This window comes from Terrapene carolina, unplaced genomic scaffold (genome assembly GCF_002925995.2).
Source record: "Terrapene carolina triunguis isolate 2854851 unplaced genomic scaffold, T_m_triunguis-2.0 Scaffold62, whole genome shotgun sequence".
Taxonomy (NCBI): domain Eukaryota; kingdom Metazoa; phylum Chordata; order Testudines; family Emydidae; genus Terrapene; species Terrapene triunguis.
This window is the reverse complement of record NW_020664413.1, coordinates 28,933,644-28,953,899: the sequence shown is the minus strand read 5'-3', so window position 1 is coordinate 28,953,899 and position 20,256 is coordinate 28,933,644. Positions and strand designations below refer to the sequence as shown.

General features: G+C 41.9%; 1 protein-coding gene across 1 annotated transcript in view; it reads left to right on the top strand.

The window, feature by feature from the left end:
- The window catches only part of ACVR1C (activin A receptor type 1C), a 42,403-nt gene that overhangs the window by 8,730 nt on the left and 13,417 nt on the right, over positions 1–20,256 (top strand). The window contains exon 2 of the mRNA XM_024218964.1: positions 11,482–11,712. Within this exon, the coding sequence (XP_024074732.1) occupies positions 11,482–11,712 (231 nt within the window). The remainder of the gene's footprint in view (positions 1–11,481; positions 11,713–20,256) is intronic.

Here is a 20,256-nt window from a genome sequence, read left to right as displayed (position 1 = left end):
GGGGGTTGGGTGGATAGGGGCAGCAACTCCCTGTACAGTGACCCCTGCCCCCTAAACCCCTACCTGCTGAGCCTCATCCCCTGTGTCAGGAGCTCCCTGCACCCCCCCATTGAGCCCCCCCAAACTCCCACCCCACCAAGCCTCATCCCCCTGCATTAGGAACCCCCCACCCCACTGAGCCCTAACCAGCTGCACCCTGACCCCCTAACCTACCAAGCCCGCCCCAGCCTCCCCCGAGCCTTAACTACCTTCTCCTGGGCTGCCCTGTAGAGACCCATTCTCCCTGCACCCAGACTTCCCACCGAGCTGCCCACACCCATATTGTGCCACACAGAACCCTGGTACTCTTGAGGGAATACTGCACCAAAAAATTAAAAAATTCTGCAAAGTTCTGCATATTTTAATTGTCAAAATAACATAGAAACACAATAACAATATAATCACACCATTTTCAATTATTTTGGTTATTTATTTCAAAATACTTGTCAGCAAATAATTGAAAATAGTGTGATTATATTGTGTTGTTTTGACAAATAAAATATGTAGAATTTTGCAGAATTTTAAAATGCGCGCAGAATTTTTATTTTTTTGGTGCAGAATTCCCTCGGGAGTATTGTATATCGTGTTTAATGGATCTGAATTGTTACTGGTAAAATTGAAGAGTAGCAAAAAAATTTACTATTCATTTGTGCTTTCCTTTGAATCAAACTAATTGTTAGTTTAGATCTTTCTACTATATGCAGGAGCATGGACAACTTTTTATTTGTGGGAGTTAGGGCTAAAAATAATTGTTGAATATCACTCTGAGTCATTTTGTACCATGATTAAATTTTTCCATTTGTGATAAAGTGAGATAAATGAGCTTCTGTTCCAAGTTCAGTGTTTTCTTCCTTGATTTATGTTATCCCTAGTTTTGTGTTTTTTCCTGGTGGGTGGAGGTGAGGGGCTTAGTCCCCTACCCGCAGTTGGCTATGCCCATGTGTATGTGTTCATTTCACTAGGCTATGTTACATGTTATTCCCACCATTACCATTGGTCACACTGAAGCCTAAAAGAAAAAAAAAATTGTCTTTGTGTATGTAAACTGTGAAGATTACTTGCTATTCTGAAGGGGGAATCATCTTTTCCTTTAGCCAGAGCAGTGTCTTGCTTACAAATGGTTGCGTGCCCTCAACTCCTATTGAAATTAAAGGGACACAATTGCCTTAAAGGTCATACTTCTATCTGAAAATATTTCCCTGCTATTGTTAAAAGTTCCCCCAATAGTTCTATACCTGAAAGATTAGAGAGCTTTTTCTCTATTTTCGTTCATTTTTTGCATGTGACAGAATTTTGTGTGTATTGAATTTCCCTGTTTATCCTGTGTAGGCCTGTAGTCAGTTTTCTCCATTGTTTGTGTGGGTCTTTCACAGAGCAATGCAGAAGAAACACAATTTCTAATAAAAAAAAATGCTATTGTAAAACTGCAAAAAATGGCTGAGGTATCAAGAAGCTGGTGTTGTGTATATGAACTACTATTTTTTTTTTTCTAAATTAACTAGAGTTCAATTTGGTGGTGTCCTTTTAGCCTCAATGAACCAGAAGCATAAAATTAGTAATTCTGTTCTGAAGAACAAATATTTAATGACTACAAAATGTTGTCCTTCAGAGAGTAATTAATGATGTTATGCTTCTCTAGCTAGCCCCCCATGGTGGCCTTGTCCACCAGACTTTGCTGGGCCATAGTACCAATCTGCATGTGGTGTGTAGGGGGATGCACAGGAACGTTATATGACAGCTGCACTTCCTTATTTGCATAAAGGTGTAGGGCTTGGTAGATAAGTGCTGCTAGAGAATTGCATCCTTAAGGAATTGGGCAACCAGAACTGGATGCCAAACATAGCTGCTTGAGGACATATTTCAGTCTTGTCACTTTTCTCCTAATTTCCCAAGAACAAGAGAATGTAAAGTTTTAAGGACACATTGTTTTGCTTTCTTTCTCACTTTCCATTACTAATTCATAAACTTTTCTATCAAAGCTTAAATACACAATTTTCCCCCTTTGGATTATTTTGTCTTTTTCCAATTCATAAGAATTTTATTTTGCTACATTGGTTCTAATATTGCGAAAGTTCTTTTGCTTACATCTCCATCAGTGCACCATCATCAACATGCATATCAGTATCTATGGGAAAGCAGTTGTGTTGTAGGATAGGGGAATGCTATGCATTCGTTTGGGCTCTTCTTGGGATGATTGTGCAGGGTTTGCTAGATATAGCTGATGCTAGCAGTGAGGAAATAAGCAAGATGTATTTCATCGTGTTCAAACCATTATGAAGACAACTCTTCTCTCTCCTTTCTTCCTCACCCCCAGAATTTTTAAAGAAAATGTGTGTTGAAAATTCCCCAGCCTCTCTGTGGAAGTAGGAGATACAAACTGTAGCAGAATTGTTGTGGTTCTGTATGTAACCCTTCTGCCATGTGGAGTTGGCAGCAACAGGGCTGGGTTTAATATGTAGGGCAGGGGTCGGCAACCTTTCAGAAGTGGTGTTCCGAGTCTTCATTTATTCAGTCTAATTTAAGGTTTCGCTTGCCAGTAATACATTTTAACATTTTTAGAAGGTCTCTTTCTATAAGTCTACAATATATAACTAAACTATTGTTGTATGTAAAGTAAATAAGGTTTTTAAAATGTTTAAGAAGCTTCATTTAAAATTAAATTAAAATGCAGAGCCCCCCGGACCGGTGGCCAGGACCCAGGCAGTGCGAGTGCCCCTAAATCAGCTCGCGTGTCGCCTTTGGCACGCGTGCCATAGGTTGCCTACCCCTGATGTAGGAGTTCCTCTTAATAATACAAAACAGAACTGGCTTGAGCCCCAACCCAGTAATCTGGGAAAATTTATCACCACCTCCCCCCCACACAGGCACTAGTCTGTGTAGAACAAAAGGGAACTTTTATTAGAAGGGAAAGGGAAAACACTACTATCACATTCAAAAGCATGCAATCATAAGCAAAAACTCGACCCTGCAGTGCATTGGGCAGTGACCTTTGCCTCAATTTCCCACCTTGCGGTGGGAGAGTCTGACAAATGAATATCCCTTTAACACATCACTCCCCTCTCCCTCCAGTGCACCCCACTCACAGTTGGCTGTCCTTGGTTTCACCCAGAGTTCAGAGGTGTGTTCATAGGAGTTGACCTCCCAACTCAGAAAGGGGTGGGGTGGGCATTGAGCAATGTCTCTGTGATCGCTGAATGCCTCTGCAATTGCTGTTTGCCACTGCCTCTGCTGTTTTTGTCAGCTGCTGCTTGCTTGCTTGCTGCTGTTGGACACTCACTGCCACTTGTGCGTGCGTATTCTGAGGTTCCGCCGCTTAACTCAGGTCTTTAGTGATTTCACTGTGTAGCAGGGAACCTCATTGCCAGTACTGCCTCTGCATTGTCTTTCATTTCACCCCCATCCTACAGCAGGTCTAAGGCATAGCCCCTAGACCTGCTTATCAGGGATTTCAGCTCTGGTAATCACTGAACAGAAACAGTGACTATCAATTGAGTCTAATCTGCTCTGCCTTTAAACGCTGGAGAGGAGAAGGTCAAATGGTGTCTAGGACTCTTTAGCCAGAGTCCACACCACCAGGTAAGAACACCTGTCCCCATACTCCCTCATCTTCACTGGAATTTGGCATCCCTGTCCTCCGCTTAGCAAGTGAGGCTAAGTTTAGGGTGACCTCAATCAGGGCAGGCCTTGGCAGAGTTCTGCTACCCTTTACTCATACAATAAGGATAACAACATTTCATTACCCCCTACATTCGAATACTAGAGTGATTTGTAAACTAAAGCCAGCCAAAATTGATCATTTTGGGAAAGCAGTTCCATCATGCTGCATACCTAGGCAGAGTAGGCATATCTATATTCCTGAAGTCTCTTTTCTCCAGTGCATCACTAGATGTTGTAGGAGAGCTCATTCATACCCTGCTTCATGCAGCATGGGGGTCCTGGTAATGTGGACACCATGCAAGTGGACTCTGCATCCCCAATGTATTATAGAACTGAATTCAGCGAGATCTTTCTCTGCAGGCATAGAAGGATGCCGGAAGTCATGGGTGAACTGGGGGAGTGATTGGAACATATCAAGTGGGTCTAGTGGATCAGTACAGGTCACAATTGCTGTAGTAATAGCTGGCTCTAGTAATAGTTATAGCCTGGCCACATAAATGTCTTCCCCCTGCCCCTAACCTGGATGGCAGGATTTAATTCACCCTCTCCTAGAGTCATTTAGTCTGGTTTTGTTGCATGGGAGACCAGAATTTCAGCCCTTAGTATCCATGACAAGTGTCAACTTGGTATCTGGGCATTTTGTGAAATTCTAGTCAACAATCCTGTTACTAGAAGATAAAGCAAAAACTAACATTAATTGTGGTATAAAACAAAAACATCCCCCAGCCCTTTAAGAAGGGAGGTGGGTGGGGAAGGATGAGCTGCAGAATAGAATCTTGTTTTCTACCAAGAACACAGATATTTTTTTCCCCTTCCCTGAACAGGAAGATGTTGAAATTGGTTTTTTGGCTTTACAGTGGTGTCAGCTGAATTGACCTTTCTTCCATAACTTTAGATGTTATGGGCTACTGGCCTTTAGTAATTCTATTGAATTATTATTATAGGCCAAGGTGGGGCTGCTGCACTGCCTGTTATTAAGGTTGCCTGGCACTTATCATTATAAGTCCCTGTTTTCAATTGCTTATAATTTTGCCAAACTAACTATTTGGGATGAAAATGTGGATGCCAGCATGCCTCAGTCTCTGTGGGTATAGAATTTTCTTTTAATTATTTTTATTTTTTAAATTTTAGTCCAAATTGTTTGGCTGTTTTGAGAACAAGGCTAGGGAAGCATATGTTATTTTGCCCATGTTAAAAAATGCAACCTTTTCTTTGAACAGCACTAGCACCCCTGTGATTTGGAGCAGGGGCCTAAAATTTGGCAGAAGGTGGCCTTTGTGTCAGGGATGTATCTTGCCATCTCCCTAAAAATCTGCCCAAGTTATGAAAAATCACAGTTTGCACATGCTCAGTAGAGACATCTTTGATTTCATCAGCTAAAATCTCTGAAGCTTCCATCCTCACTGAGTGTGCTTCACCTCACAGCTCCTACGTATGATTGGACATGCACCATCCCCAGAGAGAGACTGAACATACTTCCTCCAGGTCAGGGCTTCACAGGTGAACCCAGACTTTCCCTGTAATGGCTGCTCCCAGATACTCTGGGCTGAGTTGGGACAGGGTTCCTTTCTCTTCTGTGATCTCTATGACCCCCCTGCTGGCCTACAGGCAGTGTAGAGGAGAAACATGTCTGATTGGAATGAATTCAGCACAAAACTTGGACTGTGGGAGAGGAAAAGGAAATTTGTACAAGGAGTCTGATGAACCTGGGATAGGAGAGAGGGTGGAGAGAAACTGGGACTGACTGTGCAAACAGACTCGGACTGGGAACTGGAGGAGTGGTGAGGAGAGACTGGGAGCTGAGATGTAGGGGAGGCTGGCACAGGGAGTTGGATGGGGAAGGGAGGGAAGGAACTGGTTGGCAAAGATATTGGAACTAGAAGCTGGTGCAGAGACTGGGACAGGAGCCAGTGAGGAAAATAAGTCGGGGAGGAGAACTTGGGATCCAATTGGCTGGGGTAAGAATGTTGAGATCAGATGGGGGGAATAGAAGGGGAGTGGCTGGGACTAGGAACCAGTGTGGGGAAAATGGAGGCAGGGCAAGTCAGAAGACAAGTCTGCCTAATTCAGAGCAGCGTTATTAACTTGCATCTCCCACATCCTATGTATGTGCCCTAACCACAGGCTATTGGCTATTCTGGGGTGAGTCTCTCTGATTTTTTGCAAAACATTTTGGAATGTCTCTGGTTTGTCTCTGTGGAATGGGAATCTTGGAAATTTTTGCAGGATAGGAAAACCAATTTCCTGCATATCTCTGGTCAGATAGCAGACTGAAGCAGTACCTGAAGTATGGCAGTAGAAAATACCACTTTGCAAGTAGTAGCTAGAACAAGTGCTCAGGCAAGATCTGTAGCTGCCCTCAGAACTATCTGTATGATTTCCAACCAGCTGCATTTGGAGTCAGACCCCAGCTGGTGCCAGGTCTTTGGTCGAAAGGAGGAAACTGGACATTGTCCAGAAAGGGAACTGTGCAAGAATCACAGGAGCAGCTTTGTCCCATTCCCAGTATCATGCAACCATGAAAATGCCGGGACATGAACGAAACCATCCATCATCTACTTCAGATTAGAGCAATACAACATGTTCCCATCCTATTTTTAGCTTCAGAGAATTAGGAATAAACAGAGCAGGGCTCCATCTGAATCAGTTGCTAAAGGGGGCTTTTCTTTCACATTCCCATTTTATAACCCCGCAGACAATTGTTTCATTTTGCATATGAAGGCCATCTTTTTTTTATTTTCAGTTTCAGTCATTACCACTTGATCTGATAAGTGCTACTGGGATCTCTTCCAAGATTATGGTCGAGTTAATATTGGCTTTAAGGCAGAAGGAAATTCATGTGTTTCTCCTCCTGTACAATTTTTCTGATCAGCCCTCCTTACAGAGAGAACACTGAAATGAAAACACCGTGTTCTTGGAGTATCTTGAATTCAGGACAAACACAGACATATAATGCCAAGGAAGTCAATTATAGCCAGGGGCTAAGGATGACTACTATCAGGTGTAAGGTCTCATCTCAGAAGAATGTTAACAGAAAATGAAGGTGGCCATAAAAGAAAAGTGACATCAAAGAAAGAAAAATCTGGTTCTTATTGAAGTCTGTTGAGATTGCTGATCTCACACAGATCTGCTTCAATGAACCAGAGTTCATATGAAATTTAGCCAGCAATTCTTGTTATCTCCTTTGCCTCTCACCGTATCACCTCTGTTGTCAGAAATCAAGATCCCGTTTATGTTCTCAGATTATTAGATTTTTTTGTAATGGATCCATCCTTTAGTGAGCAAGGCAGAGCTATTCTTATGTCAGATGTCAACTGGGGGTAGTGGAGGGGGCTCATTCGAGTCCCAGTTCAGCCCAGGGAATGATGTCAGAATGAGCACAGTATCCACCCTAACCTAATGATTCATTGATGTCTCGGTGCATTGTTCCTTCCCTGTTTAACAGACTTGTTCTGATTGTGCCATCAGTGTGTCTGATGGAGTTTTCATAAACAAAATAAGAATAACCCTATCTGCCCTATCACTGAGAAAAATCAACTTCTCTTGCCCTGAGTACAGCAAAGGTTGCTATCTCTATGTGTAGTGCCCATAGAGGAGGAAATGAACACCAAGACCTACCTGGCACATGTTGAATTAAGCAGAATGGAATCTCTACTCCGAACTATCCTCACTCATTGTAAGTCCATTTGATGGGCTAGTGATTTGACTTTCTGTTTTTTGACACAGCAGTAAAAAGCCCTGTGGCTTCTCCATGTGTCAAGATCTGGGATGTGATGTGGTGAATGATCTCTTGCAAAGATGGGCAACGTCTCTGCTGTATGCCTTTCCCACCTTTTCAGTCCTCCCCAGGACCATACAAAAGATAAGAAAGAGAGAAATAGTGGTACTCTTTCAGACTTTCTGGCTGAAAAGGCAATGGCTCTTGGGTCTGATTAATCTAGCCGTGGACCTTCTGAGGTCTCCTTTCAGAGGCCCGCTATTACAAAAACCAATCCTCCAGACAGGTTCAAAATGGACACATGGATGAAGTGATTCATTCTCATGTTCCCTAAAAGGAAGTCAGTAAACATAACGTATTGTTCTTGTGGTACAAAGTGCATATCTTAACAACCAGTGCACTTCCATAAGGATGCCCAAGCCAAAAGGTCAAGTCTCTGTGGTTAATATCGGCATGTTTGACAAAAAGAATTTTAGTACAAATGCTAACATTAGATGCTTGCTTTGGGCAACAACCATTATTCTAGACACATAAGGTGATAGTTCCAAGGTCATGCTCTTCATTCTACTCCTTAGAGCACTACCCAGATTGAACCCCTGCAAGAGGTGTCATTATACTTCCTCTCCATTGAAATAGATGACCTGATAGCTACTGTCTCCAATAAGGCAAGTTTCTGAAGTTGGGCGCTTTCTCAGATGAGAGCTAGCATTGCACTTTTTATTCACAGAAGTAGTCCTCACAACTTGGAACATGCATTCCCAAAATAAATTCAGAAATATTCTTCCTTCTCTTAAGCATCTCAAAGTCCAGTCAATCTCAGAGCAGAGTAGTCGTGTCTCCTATATTGAGATCTGCTAGGTGGTCACATGGCTACCAATACATAAATTCATCTATTCTGCATTTTGGTCATCCAGTCTTTAGTCAATGCCATTTTTGGCAGAAGTCTTCTCAGTGCCTTGGTGCCCAGAGGAAGATGGAGGATATATAATATACCTCATTTTTTATGTTTGCATTTAAAGGCTAATCTTGCTTCCCACCCTGAAGGCACTCTGCTATGTAAATTCCACTGTAATGATCTGTGGACCTTAGCACAATGAAGAATTGGAAAATTTATGTGCTTGCCTGAAATTTTCTTTTCTTCAAGTAATAAGGTCCACAGATTTGGCCCACCCTGGAGACAATGGATCATCCAGAGTAGAGAAGGAAATTGACATCCAAAGATTTGGGATTGTTTGTTAGGGTTAGTTTCCTATGCTCTGCAGTAGGAGAAATTATTGTGCTTGTATATATTTAACACAATCTGTAATTCAGGAAAGTAAAATTGAATTATCCTGGCTGTGGAAATACTCAATTGGAGGGAACTTCAGGGTGCGGGGCACTCCTCTTCAGCCAGTGCCAGGTCTGGTTCTGTCCCCAAGCTACAAGCAAGCTGAAGAGCTCATTGTAATGGCCCTGTGGATCTTATTATTTAAAGAAAGGAAATTTTCATATAAGCACAGATACACTTTCCTGTCCTTCTCATTTGCCCATTGTGCAACTTAGGATGTCTTTTCTGCTTACTGCTGCTGGTCTATTCAGCAGGACTCAAGTATAAAATGGTATAAATAGCAGAGCTGAGTGAATAATATTAGTTTTTTTGCAAATACTTTTTCAAAGTAAAAAAAAAATCTGTTTAATTCATGCCTGTCATATTTATCTTCTACAAACGTGAGCTGCAGAGCTTTATTAGACAGACTGCCAGAGAAAAAGCAAATTTTAAGCTCAAATGTCAATATGTAGAAGAAAGCAAACTTCAAATTGTATATTTGATTGTGATGTGTGAAATTTTACACACTGAGTTGGTTAGTTATGTCTAATTAGGAAATGGGAACTATACCATATGATTTATATAACCAACAATACAGCATCTTTGTGAGTTTGAATATCAAGTATTTGCAAGCTAATTCATATGGGAAAGTTTTCATTAAGAAATTTGAATTTGAAGAATTGATCAGTTTCATTCTGCTCTCAAAAACAGGCAGAGCTTGAGTACATTAGTCACTCTGAATTATTTTTGCAGCTCTAATACTAAAAAGTTGGACTAGTTTCCATTTTATAAATGGTGTTTGCTTGTATTGTTCATGATTAATAAGTAATAATTGGTTCTAATCACGAATGAAAATTGGGTATGCTTTTAGAAAACAGGGGTTCAATACCAAAACTGTCTGTTTAAAAGAGTTGCTTAAATATGTACTGTACCAAACAGTCATAAAACGTTGGAGATACATGGTAGATGAAGTAAGGGAAGGTTTTTGACTCTTTTTGACATTGGGTCCAATCTTGGGGTATTATGACACCCACCTGTTCCATGGACTTGTAAAGACTTACATGTCTGACTTTAAATGTCAGAATAATAGCCGTACCCCTTGTTGAAAAGAAGAGAGAGAAGGGTAGAAACTATTTCCTTCTCTTGGGAAGACCAATGTCATGGAGAAACTAGCATTAAAACTGACAGCATGTACTCAGCGTGACCATGACATTTTTTCTTTTCAGTAGAGCTTGCAAAATATAGTCTTCATTAATTAATTCATATTTAATTGCATACTGTGATCTTTAATTATTAGGCATTCTTTAAAACAAGCAAAACTTTAATGCACATATGACAGCTTGATTTGGGGGCAGAATTATTCCTGTAAATGCCTGGGCCTGAGGTAAAAGGCAGCAAATGCATCTATTACTTGTATTTGGTCTACAGGGATGACATGTATTATAATGAATTTGTAGCTTGTAAACTTTTTTCTTTAAAGTAGTGTACTATTATAAAACCTCCATTCACAATATCAAAGATTTATTTTTACAGAAATTAATTTAAGCCTTTCAATACCCCAGCAAGGTAGGTATATGTCATAATCATTTTGCAGTTGGACGTGTAACCCATGCCTGCTTGGTGTGGCACTCTGTCCCCCTTTAGTGGCACCTAGACCACCTAGAGATTGATGAGCCTGCTACAGTCTTGGCTAAGAGACATGTCTTTTAGCTCATGCAGTAGAGATGCATGCATTAAGCTCCAAAGGTCCCAGGTTTGATCCTGGCCGACGATGACTGGCGTTACAGATGTATTATGGCACATACATGCTGTGTCTATGAAAGCACTACAGCATGTCAGTGGGATTACTCACATGCTTAAAGTTAGGCACACGCTCAGGGGAGGAGACATGCAGGGTCAAGCAGCCAGCCTGGGCGGTGGGGGGAAGAGGTGGGACCAGAGCCAGAGTGGAAGGGGTGGGGCCAGTGCCTCTTCTGGCTGCTGGGACACTATCTGGTGCAGCGCAGTGGCTGCCTGGGAGAGTGTCTGGCTGCTGTGGGCTGCCTCCTGCCCAGGCTCAGCTTCTGGGGACAGCGGCTAAGTGAATCAGAGCCTCCTGTTCCCCCTGGCATGCTCAGCCCCTGTCCCCAGAAGCTGAGCCCCGGCAGAGAGTGAGAAGCTGCTGCTGCCCCTCCCCAGCCAGGCTTTCTCCCAGGCAGCTGGCTATGCCGCACAGAGCAGCAACTGAGAGGAGTTCCATCCTGCTCCCTGCCTGGGCCCGGCTGCCAAGGAGAGCAGCTGAACATGCCATGGGGGAGCCAGCGCAGTGGGAGGACAGAGCCTCTTTTCCCCCTCCCCCTCACCCCCAAGCAGGTAATGTGGCGCAGGGAGAGTGTGGGGGCCCCAGGCTGGGGGTAGGGCGGAGACACATGGGGCGGTCACGTGTCCTCCCCTTTAGCTTGTGCCCCCCAATATGGGGAGGCACCAGTCATCTATGCACACACTTAAGTACCTTGCTCAATGTGAGTGTAGTTAAGCACATGTATAAAGCTAAACATGTGCTTAAGTCTTCTGCTGAGTGATGGCTTAGAAGACTTGGCAGAAGTATTGCAATGAATCCATAGCACAACTGAGAATAGAATTCAGGAGTCTTGACTCCCAGTCTCCTTATTTAAACAAAAGACAATCTTCCTTGCGCTGAATTACTAAATAAATGTACATTGTATGTTATGAAGTTTTATTGTTTTTAGTGAAAAATAATACCTTTAAAAATATTTTTCAGGTCTGAAATGTGTGTGCCAGTTGTGTGAGCATACAAACTTCACCTGCCAAACTGAAGGAGCATGTTGGGCTTCAGTCATGCTAACTAATGGCAAAGAAGAGGTGATAAAGTCATGTGTATCCCTACCGGAACTGAATGCTCAAGTCTTCTGTCACAGTTCTAAAAACATTACAAAAACAGAATGCTGCTACACCGACTTCTGCAACAATATAACACTCCACCTGCCTATAGGTAAGCAGTATCTCACGATTAGGCTGTGTTTGAATTATCATGACAGGAGCAAAGATATATTGCAGTTTTGAATCATAGAATATCAGGGTTGGAAGGGACCTAAGGAGGTCATCTAGTCCAAACCCCTTCTCAAAGCAGGACCAGTCCCCAACTAAATCATCTCAGCCAGGGCTTTGTCAAGCCTGACCTTAAAAACCTGTAAGGAAGGAGATTCCACCACCTCCTTAGGTAACCCATTCCAGTGCTTCACCACCCTCCTAGTGAAAAAGTTTTTCCTAATATCCAACCGAAACCTCCCCCACTGCAACTTGAGACCGTTACTCCTTGTTCTGTCATTTGCTACCACCGAGAACAGTCTAGATCCATCCATAGGTCCACATTCTTCCCTCGGACACTCGTGTAGCTCTCACTGTAGTCAGTAGAAGGTGTGTGCACAGCTGACCGTGGAATGTTGGTGAAGGAAGTAAAAGAAATTTGATTACTTAAAAAATCTTTCTAATGGAGTATCTTAGTTTAGACTTCAAACTGATTTCCTGGTGTCCTATTTAGACCTTTCACAAAATTGTAACCACTATAATGGAGATGTACTGTGTAGCAGCAGCAAAGAAACATACATTTTGGCTGTGAATTAAAGATTGCTTGGTCACAGAGAGCTGTGTGTGTGTTTTGCCAAGGGAATGGGTCCTGCAGAAATTATTTCATTTGATAGTTTCACAGGTGATGATGCTTTACAAATAAATGGTAAGACCAAGTTCCTGCCCCCAAGGATTTTATAGTCTAAACTGGACATACAAATATTTAAAGGTTGAGGTCTGGAATTAAATGTCTTGGATATGCAAACCGGATAGAGAGGTTGGAAAACGTTTGTACACTTCCAATTAGGGGGATAATTACACACCCATTTTTATCTTGCTAGTTGTTAATTCTGTGACTGAAACTCCCCTCCCACCTGTGGGCAGGGGGATATCTGCATTTGTTTTTTTATTCTAACCATTGTTACGGGCAGCTGTCATGACTCGTAACATCTTTCTCCTCATTTTGACTACTTACTTCTAGAGTCCTGTAATTTTAAGTGGCATGTCATTTTTGATATATGTGGTTGAGAAATTAGTAAAGCTCATGTTGGAGTCTGTTAATATAAAGATCAGAAGGACAAAGATGGGAGAAAGAAAGTGTGTAGTATTGCTTTCTGTACAATTCAGGGCCAGTCTGGAGTATCATGTTTATTTGGGACACTGGGATAACCTTACATTCTAAGACCTCACTGTTCAGTACATAGTGTAGCATATGAGAGTGAAATCGTTTCTTTCTATAGCATCAGCAAAATTGTTTGTAAATCTTGAGTTTTCAAATTCTGCAAAAGGATTGTAACAGCTGCCAGTGTTATATTGGTGTGTCATTGAACCTTGCCAAGTAAGTTGGGATTCCTGGCTCCAATTAGAGAGGCAAGTGTGAGAAAAGCGTTTACTCTTCTAGGAACTCTATACCATAAAGTTGGTGCCGTATTTGAGTCTGGCGTTCTCAAAAGTTGTAACAGTGAAAAGATTATTTGCTGCTTTTTCCATTTGGGATTTAATTACAGAAAAACACTGCACTTTTCCCCTTCAGCAGTTTTTAGTTAATCCATTCCTATTCCAATAACCTTTCAGGTGGTATAGCATTTATTTGTAAAGCCTGTTATTTTTATACAAGATGTTAACATATTCGTAGTCTGTATTATAATTAGTCATTTATATTGTGATGTTACACAGCACTTTACTCAGCAAGTTATATATGTCTATTGCTCCGAAGATTTATGGTGGATTACAAAAAAGAGATAGGGGACAGCAGTTCAGGGAAGGCAGAGGAAGGAGGAATTACCGATGAAATGAACAAAGGGGGAAAGATTCCTGAAAGCTGTGGGTTAAAGACGTAGTATGAAGGAAGTAAGATGGGTGTCGGGGGAGACTTGGTAAATGAGAAATGGGAACTCCATGTATAGGGAGCAGCATAATAGAAAGACAAAGATGAAAGTGTGTGACAAAGATGGGAGTAGTAAGAGGAGAAATGTTGGGAGAAAGTGGGACACTCAGAAATGAGACCAGAGGCAAGGCCTTCTAAGTGAGGCTGAGGAGCTTGAATTTGATTCAGTAAGATGAGGCAAATGCAGAATCAAAAGGGATGTGTGTGGTAACTTTCACAGCAGTATTTTGGACAGACTTGAGGTGAGTGGGAGTATTTCATGGTTTTCTTACAAAAAGATGTGTGAGGATATAATAAGCAAATCTGACCCCTTGCCTTTTCCACACCAGCATTTATTCCTCTGCTTTCCCAACCTTCACCATCTTTCTGGCTCCTAGCTGTAGTCTATATATTTGGGGATGTCTCGTATAGAATGTTTTCTCCATTTCGTCTGGGCCTGCAGGTCATCTTTGTCTCCCAAGAGACAAGGTCTGGGCACACAGCAATGAAAGCAGATGCTGTTGCAGAAGTTTGCACCTGCAGAAGAGAGAAAGATGGGGCAGGATTCTGCAGAAAATTCTGGAGGGAAGCAGGAGGCTTGCAAGAGGAAGGTGCTGTCTTACCCAGTAGTTTAGGAGGAGAACTCTCACTTGGAGCTGATAGAAGGAAAAAGGACTTGGGAGAGGGAGGTGAGACTGACTGACTGCAAGAGGGAAAGTGATAGGTGGGTATACTTTTCTCAGCTCCCAGTCAATCACTCAAATTAGAACCCCTGGAAGGAAGAGTATATTCCTTCTTGGGAGTCTGAGATAAATCTACTTAAATTTACATAAACATTTACAACCCTTAAATACTGACACATTGCAGGAATGATCCTTTTCAGTTGACACTTGCAGACAGATACTAGTAGTAATTATGTTCTGGTCAGCAGCTTTACTACATACATACAATACATAGCACAGTGAATCAAAATACTCTTGATTTAATAAAATGTGCAGCTATTGGAAAAATGGAACAAATTTAACAATCTATTCATAGATGTGCTTTCTATAGCTTTGTGTCTTTCCAACATTTGAACGGGTAGTTGCAAAACATTTGGTTTCCTATTACTGTTAGCAGTGAGGGTAATCTGCTTGGGCTAAAAACTGAGCCCTTTGCCCTACACATTTGGGAGAGTTCATGCTAGATGGAACTGCAGAAGTGCCAAGGTTACTTGATTGCTAATCTTTTCTGACAGTCCTTTTACATATTATTCATATTACAGGACAAACATTGTCTAGGTCCAAGTGAAAGCAGGTTTCTTGGAAATTACTGGATTTGTAGGCCCCAAACTCTGGATCCCTTAGGGTTGCTTTGCCCTATATTTCTGGTGCAAAGTGTCCCCGAAGCTGGTGTGTCTGTCCCTGGAAATATTAGAGACACAAGGTGGGTGAGGCAATATCTCTTATTGGACCAACTTTTGTTGGTGAGAGAGACAAGCTTTCGAGCTGAGAGTTCTTTCTCAGGTCTGGGAACGGTCCTTAGAGTGTCACAGCTAAATACAAGATCAAGCAGATAGTTTAGCATAAGTACTTAGCATGTATTCTAAGGGTATGTCCACACAGCAAAGAAAAACCCACAGCTGGCCTGTGCCAGCCGACTTTGCCTTGCAGGGCTCATACAGTGGGGCTATTTCTTTGCTGTGTAGGCTTCTGGGCTCAGGACAGCTCCACAGTCCAAGCGCTGCGAGCCTTTGTCTGCTGGCACAGGCCAGCTGCAGGTTTTTCTTTGCTGTGTAGGCATATCCTAAGGGACCATTCAAGGTAAAGTGGCCCATTAACATCCCTGTAGTCATAGGACAAAAATGGCGGGGGTTAGTGGGTTTCAAATTGTTATAATAAGTCATTAAACCAGTGTCTTTATTAAGACCATAGTTTTTAGTGTCTAACAAAGTTACAAATTTAAGCTCCCAGGCTTGTCTAAGAGCCAGGATAATGGCTTTTGTGCCAACCATGTTCCTGCAGCTGATATGAGTGTGCTCAGGGGAAGGATGTTGCTGGAGTTTCCCTGAATCTTGGCTATTTCCAGCTGCCATAATGGCACATTGAGACCACTGGCAGTTACTGTGTAAAATAGCTTCTTCTTACTCAGCAGATCTGCAGACCTCTGAATGCAAAACAATATCTGTTTTGCCTCCATGACTAAAATAAACATTACTGGTCTTTACTCCCATGAGCACAGCAGAACCTACACTGCTGAAAGAGTAGAACTTTAACTCTGAAGAACAAGTAGTTGCAAAACATTTGGCTGAAAATTTACGAATACTTGTGAGAGGTTTAAAGGGAGTTTGGTGAGAAGTTAATATATTTGAAGATAATTAACATTTTGGTCACAGCATCAATAGGAATTGGCCATTGTCTGCTACTAATTTTCTTTTTGACTATGAAGGCCATTGATTAAATGAGTGGGGAAAAGAAGCTGTTTGCATTAGTGCAAATGAGAGCACAATCAGGAGCAGGCACGTGTTAGTGATCAATCTGTCATCACTGTGAAATTATGAACACAGTGTTAAAATAAAAAAACAAAACTGGGGATAGTTTAATGGTTTGCCAGTGTGATTTAGTTCCCAGCTTGTGCATCCACAAGACCTTATTTCCATTGGCATTTGGCATTTACTGCATGCAAATATTTGTGTGCACAATGTCATGCTTAATTACACTTTATGGAAAATTTAAAATGTGTTCTTTGAAATTATAGCCCTGCTTGTAACCATGCAAATTCACAAACACATAGATGGGTATGTTTTCAGATCAAGGTGGATGGGGGGGGGGAAAAATTCTCATTATACAAAAATTTTTAAAGCAGAGCACAAGAAATGTATAAACGTTGCCCACAAATGTAAGATTAGTTCAGTAGGAAGAACAAGTTTTGACTGATAATCTGGGTATGCCATACTTCCTAAAGCAAAAGCTCATGTTCTGCATATGTCAAAAGTGGTTTTTTAAAAAGTTTGTGTTAACTGTTGACAGAGGTGTCATGAGGGATTCTTACCAGAAGGCAGTTTGTTTACTTTGTGCAATTTGTCTGTTCATGAATTTCCTTAGTAAAAGCATAAATGACAGCATGTACTGTTCAACAACAGAATCTTTCTGTCAATTCTCTCATTGTTTTCCCTCCTTTTGGCTGAGACAGACAACTTGATTTTCTTACATGAGCCAAGACTAATAATTCTTATTTTGCATCTGAGGAAGTGGAAAGGTGCGACAATAAAAATATGCAAACACAAACACAGTCTGGATAGCTAAATTTTGACAAAATAACAGCTCCTGGCAGTGACTTGATTTATATCCCTTTATAAAATTTGCTCTGGGTTAATGTTAATAGAGTGCAAAATTAATTTGCATTGATCAGTATTGTCTAGGTTTTTATATTGCTTGGAGTTTTTTGCTTCTGCTTAATATTTTTAATTCTAGTGTTTCCTGCACAAATCTGTGACTTGAGTTGACCTTTCTCTGCCAATAGGTAAAGTCCAAACAAATCTTGGTACACTGCTTCCTGATGGGTCTTCTTTTGCTTCTATTTCTAGTAGGGGAAATGGATCTATGTACTTTCAGTGTGTAACTGGTTATTTTGAGGAGTTGCTAATAAAATCTGTGAGGTGTTCCCACCCCCCACCCCCAGCTTGCAAACTCAGTTAATAGGTGGCTGACCTTCCTACTTTATCAGGTCATATTCCAACTTTGCAGTAGCTGATGTACAGCTACTAGGCTATTGTATAATTTGGAGAGACTTTTGCCCAGGTTGATGTACAATTGAGGAAGAAAAAAATCTGTGACATGGGAGAAAGGAAAGAGAAACCATGTAATGTGCATCTCAAATGTACTAAATATGTCACCAAATCATGGACTGATCGTACTTAGAGATGTGTTCACTGAATAAAACCCATTTTCCCTATCATCAAATAGACTTGAAATATTAACTGAGACAAGGCTTAGGTAACTTCTCATGCTGCTGTGGTTCAGGGGCAAGCTGCACCCATGATATTTTCCCCCAGTGTGTCCAGTGGGCGCTGTTTCCAAGTGACAAGCTGCTGGGTAAACACCATTATCCCCAGTTTACAGATGGAGAAACTCATGCACAGAGTTGTGTACAGGCTTGCAAAATTGTCATGAAACTTTATCTGCCCAGGTGCAAAATTGACTGGCTTGCCCTTTTCCATGATGACAATAAAGAAAAAGCCAATAACTTTATTGGCATGGTAAGCAATATTAGTATTTCCTAACTTAATATACTTGTGTTCATAGTAATAGGATAGATTGGTCTTAGGCAATATATGCAGCTTGTAATGTTATTCATTTATGATTTGGTGACAAACTCATACATATGATGAGATACAGACTCTACTTTTAAAGATTTAGTTTGTTCTTCCCCAGACATGTTTCTGGGATTCCAGCTTCAAAGAGGGGGAAAACTGGGAGAAAGAGTGAAGAAAAAATTGACAGCTTTCATGTGCACTTTGTTGCTTGACATCAAAGCACTGAAGGGAGACAGGATATCTATCTAGACTTTGTGCTTGGGACAGACTTTTTGTAGAAATTACATTTTCTGCCCTGTATCTCGGGTACTACAATTCAGGAATAGAATAACGAGGATTTATTGGATGAGATTAAAATAACAATAGTGTCACAATTTCAGGGTAACTGCACCTGTATCACCACCTTTGCGGTTCACTCTAGGAGTGCCCAGATAGAGCTAAGAGTTCCAGCCATCACCTGTCTCTGGGCAGGAAACCTTGTTCCACTCCCATCTTACCGGGAGTTTTATCCCTAGCAAACCAGTCTGCTTATGAGCCAGAGCCTGTGTGCAGTTTTCTCTCCAAGGTCTATGAGCAGTGTATTGCCAGCAGTTACAAGTTACCACACAGCTCTTGCTAAGCAAGCACATTTATTCTTTTTTAAGGTAAAAGCATTTCAGAGACTACATAATAAAAACAATAAACAGATTTAAACACACACATTAAACATATGAGGAGTCACCCTTCAGTCTTATCAGGACCGGCTCTAGGATTTTTGCTGCCCCAAGCAAAAACAATTTTGGCCGCCCCCCCCCCCATTTTTTTCTTATCCCACCCCCGGCCCTGCCTCAACTCCGCCCCTTCCCCAAATCCCCAGCCCTGCCTCCTCCCCCCAGGCTCTCAAGCCTAGGAGGGAGGGAGGGAGGGGGAGAAGCGGCGCGCGCGCCGCGGCCACTCGGAGTCTCCCCCTCCATCCCAGGCTCTCAAGTCTGGGAGGGAGGGGGAGCAGCGGCGCGCGAATCAGCTGTTTCGCGCGCTGCGGCCGCTCGGGATCTCCCCCTCTCTCCCAGCGGCGCGCGAGCGGCAGCAGCAGTGGAGGTGAGCTAGGGCGGCCGGGGCACGTTTTTAGGGGCGGCATTCTGGCGCCATCCATGCCGCCCCTAAAAATGTGCCGCCCCAAGTACCAGCTTGTTTTGCTGGTGCCTAGAGCTAGCCCTGAGTCTTATGGGGCTCTAGTAGGTCAAAATCTTCTCAACCCTTCGGCAAAGGTTGGAACGCCCCTTAGACCAGAAGGTTCTGTCCATTTGCTGGATTAGAAGGGAGCCCTTGAGTCAGTTTAAACACAGCTTTTCTATGTCAAAAGCTCTTTCTTTGTCCGCTGGTTTCTGGAAAACCAATTTGATCCCGTAGATGCAATTTTTAGACCCACAGTCCAAGCCTTGCGAGCCCAAGTCAGCTGACGTTGGCCAGCCATGCCGCTAGTGTTTTATTGCAGGGTAGATGTGCCATTAGTCTAGTTTTCTAATTGTCTGTCTTGATGGAATACTGTAGGGAATGCTCCTGCTCTTTATGTACTGATGTATGGATGATCCCATGAAATATCCAGTCCCAGCAATGTTGTGACTGTATTTACTGCATTTCTTATAGGGTCCTATTTCTCATTCCAAGGAACTTCCAGAAGTCCAATTGTTTCAAGGAACAGTGAGGAGTTGGTTTTGGGGACAAAGAGCTGATTTAGTAGTTCTTTTGCTCTTCTGATAAACTTCTAGCTATGGCTCCAGTGGACCCATTTGTGTTGAGTTTCCTGAGATTTTATCTTTTACTTAGTTTACTCTCAATACACAGAATGAGATGGGGAATGTGTGAGCATGAGGTGGGGGGTTGGAAGGCTATTATTTGTGGACTGTTAGTTTGTGTTGCATGGATTTTTTAATGAACTTTTTGTACATGCAGCCAATGCTTTGGATCAGTGGTTCCAAAACTTTAACAACCTGTGAACTCCTTTCACTAAAATGTCAAGTCTCGTAACCCCCCTCCTAAAAATGAATATTTCCAGGGATTTTCTCCTTTACTTGGGTATAAATTATAAAAGCAGTGATCTTGGAAATATAAAATTTGTTTTTATGACAAGCTTGTTACACGCTATTATTATTATTATTATTTATTATTTATCATTACAGTGTTTTTATTACTTTATGAAAATGGCAACACTCTTCCAAGATCTCACTTTTGTCACTTGTATCATTTTGAATAAGCCTCTTATAAGACAAGGCTCCTATGTTTCATCAAGGAGTATCAGATGTGAAACAGCATGAAGGTATTTAAGAAGC